This window comes from Lynx rufus, unplaced genomic scaffold (assembly GCF_022079265.1).
Source record: "Lynx rufus isolate CCGP_SWC_20201006 ecotype Redwood Valley unplaced genomic scaffold, mLynRuf1.p SCAF_2, whole genome shotgun sequence".
NCBI classification, from domain to species: Eukaryota; Metazoa; Chordata; class Mammalia; order Carnivora; family Felidae; genus Lynx; species Lynx rufus.
The window spans coordinates 137,257,537-137,263,582 of NW_025814834.1; the positions used below are offsets into that span (position 1 = coordinate 137,257,537).

Sequence of the window (6,046 nt, forward strand, 5' to 3'; positions counted from 1 at the left end):
AAAATGGAACTCCAGGTTCAGCAAAAACTGACTTTGTTCATTATTCTGCCACTGAATGAAACAGGAAATACAGGGAAAGGCTATGATTTGGCTAGAAAAAAATTTTTTTGGTCTTGCTGAGTTAGAAGAGTCTATAGAGATATTAGCCTCGAAAATGAGGAGGAATCCTTTCTTAGGGAAAAGTGAAAAGAAAAATGAAGAGAGACTTGGTGATCACTTAAATATGAAAGAACCAAAAACTGCCAGAGTTTTTCTTCACATCTAATTGTTCACTAAGTCCTATGAATTTTAAAATGTCTCATACTCTGGGGCGCCTGGGTGGCTCAGTTGGTTAAGCGTCCATCCCACTCTTGCCTTCTGTTCAGGTCATGATTTTGGGGTTTGCAAGACTGAGCTATGTGCTGGCAGCACAGAGCCTGCTTGGGATTCTCTCTCTCTCTCTCTCTCTCTCTCTCTCTCTCTTTGCCCCTACTCCCCCCCCCCATAAATAAATAAACATTTAAAAAAATATATTGTAAAAGGGGTGCCTGGGTGGCTCAGTTGAGTGTCTGACTTCAGCTCAGGTCATGATCTCGCAGTCCATGAGTTTGAGCCCCACATCAGGCTCTTGTGCTGACAGCTCAGAGCTTGGAGCCTGCTTTGGATTTTGTGCCTCCTCCTCTCTCTGCTCCTCCCCCATTCATGCTGTTTCTCTCTTTCTCTCTCTCTCTCTCTTTCTCTTTCTCTCTCTTTCTCTCTCTCTCTCTCTCTCTCTCTCCCCTCTCTCAAAAATAAACATTAAAATAATAATAATAATAATAATAATAATAAATAAAATAAAAGTAAAATAAAATGTCTTGAACTCTGCTACCTTTTTTGACTCTAATGTAGTTCGACCCTTATTTTTAACCAGATGTGTTTTCAAAATAGCCTTCTTAATGATTTATCTCCAATGTCCCTTCATCTTTCACATTTTAATTACCTTCTATAGTAATATGATCACCTCATTACTGCACACAAAAAAATTGACGTGTTCCCATTTATATCATTTGGTTGAATTTACTGGTTTTAACTAGATTTACAGACTCAGTCACATCATTCTTATTTTATAAACCCTTCATAGCTCCTTCTTCAAATAGTTTGGCTGAATTTAACACTTTTTGCTAGCTTTAACTAGTGTTTTAGTAATGAATCAGCAAGGATTTAATGGCTGTTATACATTGTACTAGGTTTATAATACTTTCCCTATTCTCACAGATCTTAAACTGATGCTATAAGATCAATAAACTGAGACACTGCTCCATCATTCAGTACTTAATTGTTCTGTGCCTATTGTGTGATTGGAAATCAAAGAAAGAAAATAACAAAAAAATTAAGAAAAGACCTCATGGAGGAGGTAGAATTTTAGCTGAAGGTAGGCAATACACAGAATGATAGTAAAGGGAGTTAATGGATATAGAGGAATCTGATGGGGGTAAAGGTGTCAGGAGAGCTATGAGAAAATCCAGGGGAGAGGGAATTGACAGGGGAATTGTAAAGATGTAGGACACTAATAATGGGGAACAATGAGATGCAACCTTGGCTAGTGAAGGTGGATTCTATTAGAGAATGTCTCAGAAGCCCTGCAGAGGCATTTAAATTTGACTTTATATATAGACACCAATTAATAAAAAGAAAGAGATGGCATAAAAGATTATTCTAGCATCCATGTTTAGGCATATGGAAGAGATAGGCAAACAGAGACATTTGGAAAGAAATTACAGGGCTTAAAGAGAGATTGCAGATAAAGAGAAGAAACTGTCAAAGGTGAGTACAAAGTTTCTGGCCTTGGAAACTATAAAAATGGAGACATCACTAAAATAAACAGGATGTTTGTTTTAAAAAAACCGGATGTTTGTTCTCAAACAAAGAAGGTTTGAGAATGGGGAGTAGGAGACGGTTTGGGACATGTTAGATAGATGTAAGCATATCAGGTGGAGCTATCCCAAGGCTATTCTATAGTGTAATACTGGATGAAGCCAAGAATCCAGTGCAAAAATAGATAGGTATAGTGATCTATCAATGCCTTGCACCTGTTTAGGATTTCAAAGCCATATAGTATTAATTTTGAGCTTCAACATCCAGGAAGGTAGAAGAATAGAAATTAACACCTTCATTTCACAAATAAATTAATGTTTAGAATTCATGTGACTTGCCCAAAGTCAAAGAAGTTGTTAGCAGGAGAGCCAAGAAAATTCTAGTTCCTTACTCATGCCATTATACTCCTGGCTTTTAAGAAGCAAGCAAAATTCAAGGCTCTTCTTCCAAAAAGAGCCATCAGCATGGAGGCAACAAGTGAGGCCATGAGAATGTATAATTCTTTGAGGGCAGAAGAAGGGAAGAAGAAAAGATCTCTTGCAGATAGATACAATTAATTAAAATAAGGAAGGAAGACAGCTCAGCAACAGACACCACCAAGTAGACAGGAGCACTCAAGAGGGTAGGAAAAAAATCAAAACCAGGAAAGTGCCGAGTCAGGAAAGCCAAAAATGGAGTAAGTACTCAGTGATCCTAAATGCCAAAGTTGGAAGAAGGTGATTTGGCATGGAGGTAACACATTTGACGGTCGATTTGTTTTTCTTCAAAAATGTAACTCTTGTGATATTGAGGGGGAAAATCCCTCAATGTTTACTATCAACATCTATCTGTTGCACTATTAAAGGGGGCTGCATTTTATTTTTCATACATTAAAACTTCCACTTCACAAGTTACAGTAACACAAAAGTGTGAAAGTTTTCAATGTTGAAAAATTATAAAGTCTAAAGAATAAGCTCAAATATATTTCAACATAAACTGATCAGTTTTTTAAATTTTTATTTGAGAGGCTTTTGATATATATAAATAACAGTTTGCTTTTTTCTGTGATCTATTTTACTAAATCAAAGTTTCAATAAAGGAAAAAAATGAGGGCTATGAAAAAGCAAAACTATAGACATCCTCCAAATAAAATTACATATGAAATAATTTACCAAGTTTTATAATAATTAATAGAATATGGTAAATTTCTTGATCATATATGCAACTTCTGTCTTAAGCGGAAGCATGGAAAGAAAAGTGAACTATTTTATCCTCCTAACATGACAAATATAACATTTTCAACTTTATAACTAAAATCAACTTTCGCTAGTGATATTTTTAAAATATGGCACTGTCCTTGTGCTAATTTAGTTTAGAAAGGTCTCTGGAAATTTTACCTGTCTTAAAGTTTTAAAAAATTAGCATGACAATAGATTAAAAATTTAAAAGACACAGCTAATCAAACAACTTGCTACTGACCTTGTTCAAGTCTGAAGAGGGTCTTTTCCAGCTTTTCCATTTCGTTCAGAAGTAAAATTCTAATTTGTTTACTGTGTCCCATTTTGGCTTTTAGAAGATTTGAAATCTTTCAGAAGAATTAAAAGAACTCCAAAATCGAATGAGTTACCCCTATGAAACAAAAAGGAATTAAGATCAAGAAAATAACTATTACCTTTAATTCCTCAAGGCTGACAGCCGCACTTACATGTTCTAAATGTGTTTTAACCTTAGCAAAGCAAAAAGAAAGAATGAATCCTATAAAGAAGACCTGAGAAGGTAAATAGTTGTTTCCTCCCTTAGAGCACAATAGGACCAAAGCAAAACTATTGTATTATAGATTCTTACAATTAAAAAAAAAAACAAAAAACTGAATTATTCTCAGAGAAAAGCAATATGTTTTGGAAAGCCTGGATTTGGGTGGGGGGGAAAATTCCCGGTCCCAAGCCAAAGGGCTTTGAAGACTACAAACGGCACTTCTGCTTACAAGAGATTAGTCTGCTCAAAGATAACAGGTGGGAGAGCTCCCCATTCCCAAATTCGGGTTGGAAGCCACCAATGGGGAGATGAGAACAGAGGGAAGCAGTTGTTGCCCCTGGAATAGCTGCTGCAGACATAGGATGTACAGACGGAGCTATAGATAGAAAGAACCCATTTCCCTGAGAGACCAGCGGCATTCCTAGCACTTACACGGAGCAAGTTATACGTGCAGCTTCTGGGACACTGCAGGACCCGCGACTCTGGTGTTGGAGTCGGGGGAGGAGACGGGAAGGAAAGCAAACGGGGAAAGGCAGGCTGCCCAGGCGCAAAAAGCAGCCCCAGACAAGGAGGGCCGGGCGCCGTGAAGGGCAAAGGGCGGGGCGGCGGCAGCCGGGCCAGGGATAAGGCCGCTGTGTGAATGGCAGAGAGCTTCTCCGTGACTCCGCCTCGCGCTGGTCCCGGAGAAGACCCTCAACCCACCGGGCCTCAAGTTCCCCACACGCCCGGGTGGGAGCTGACAGGTCCCCTCGCCCACTTCCGGGAGGTTCCGCACCCTGCTCGCCGCGACCGCTAGTCTCGCGAGACTGCGGTCAGCGGGGCCGGGGTCCGGGAGGCGGCTGGGGCCCAGGAAGCGAGCCGCTTTTGGTTTTCGGCGCTAGGGAGGTGCGAGGTCCGGAGTGCACACTTCCTTTACCAGCCTGCGACCTCGTGGTTGAACATTAAAATGCTACGGTAGAAGGCTGCCAGCTAGATTGAGCTGCGTATGTCACAGGGTCGTTTTGTGGACCGGCTGAATGGTGGGAGGCGAGAGACCTGGCTTCCTGTGCTTTTTCTACCACGATGTGTTTTGTGTCTTTGTTTTGATTTTTTTTTTTTTTTAATTTTGACGTGGCCTAAGTTTACTTGGCCTAAACTCTCTGAATCTTTTTTTTTTAATTTTTTTTTCAACGTTTATTTATTTTTTGGGACAGAGAGAGACAGAGCATGAACGGGGGAGGGGCAGAGAGAGAGGGAGACACAGAATCGGAAACAGGCTCCAGGCTCTGAGCCGTCAGCCCAGAGCCTGACGCGGGGCTCGAACTCACGGACCGCGAGATCGTGACCTGGCTGAAGTCGGACGCTTAACCGACTGCGCCACCCAGGCGCCCCAAAACTCTCTGAATCTTGATTTCCCCGTATCTAAAGTAAGGGGCTGTCTACAATCTCAGACATTCCATCCTTCGTGTGTCTACCATCTCTAGTGCTAACACAGGGCACATCTTGAATGCAGACACGGAACTACTAGGTAGGTGAAATATGGCCAGTTTGCAAACAATTGAGGGTGCAAATACCGCTTGTACAACGTCTGGTTGTATCTGATGTACACTGCATAGACCTGAAGAGCATATGCGATTAAGGATCTATATTGGCTGCACATATTTCAGGCCAGAAATTTAGGATCTGTTACAGATGTCCAAGGAGATTTTATGCCTGAGGAAAAGAAACCCCTTCTAGAGTTTTTTGAGGACACCTAGGGATCATGAGAAAAAAGACATGAGTGCAGAGAAAGATCTTGCTTTCTTTATTGTGGAAATAATGTAGATCCAAAAACAATGGTTAAAAACTAAGGATACTGAAATGTTTGTTTCAGTAGATTTCTGAGAATGGCTAGTTGCAAGTGGTCCAAAACTGAGTTTGGGTATCTGTAGTTCATTTATTCATTCAACTAGTATTTATTGAGCACCTAGGATTTGCCAGGCATGGAAGTGAATCAAAGTCACTGCCCTCATGGAACTCTTACATTTTGTTGGTGGGAGGCAGGTAAATAAATAAGATAAATAAATTATATAAGATAACAAAAGGTTGTAGGAAGTGGGAAGCATAGAAGAGTCAGGAAAAGGAAGTTTGCAATTGTAAATACAATAGTCAGTAAAGGACTTGCTGGTGAGTTGACATCTGATCCCAATCAGAGAAAGAGCAAAGAGGATATCCAGGGTAGAGGGTTACATACGGAGGTACAGAAAGTTCAAAGGCCATGAGGTAGGAGCACCCTTGTGGATTTAAGGAGGCCACCATGGCTGAATGAAGAGAGTGGTAAGAGATTAGGACAGATAAAGGCGGGGGGGGGGGGGGCTGACAGCCAGATCTTGTAAGGCTTTGTAGGCCATTGCAAGGATTTGGGCTTTTAATATGGGCAAAAGAGACGGAGCATTTTGAAAAGAGGAGTGACCTCATCTGATAGACCTTTTAAAGGATTACCCTGCAACTTTATGGA

At 40.6% G+C, this 6,046-nt stretch overlaps 1 protein-coding gene across 2 annotated transcripts in view; it reads right to left on the reverse strand.

The window, feature by feature from the left end:
- The window catches only part of AGL (amylo-alpha-1, 6-glucosidase, 4-alpha-glucanotransferase), an 82,801-nt gene extending 78,473 nt beyond the window's left edge, over positions 1-4,328 (reverse strand). For both annotated transcript variants that reach the window (XM_047084063.1, XM_047084064.1), the window contains exons 1-2: positions 4,003-4,328; positions 3,295-3,444 (exon numbers count right to left, since the gene is read on the reverse strand). In XM_047084063.1, coding sequence (XP_046940019.1) covers positions 3,295-3,376 — 82 coding nt within the window. In that variant the 5' untranslated portion in view covers positions 3,377-3,444; positions 4,003-4,328. The remainder of the gene's footprint in view (positions 1-3,294; positions 3,445-4,002) is intronic.
- Between the last annotated feature and the right edge of the window lie 1,718 nt (positions 4,329-6,046).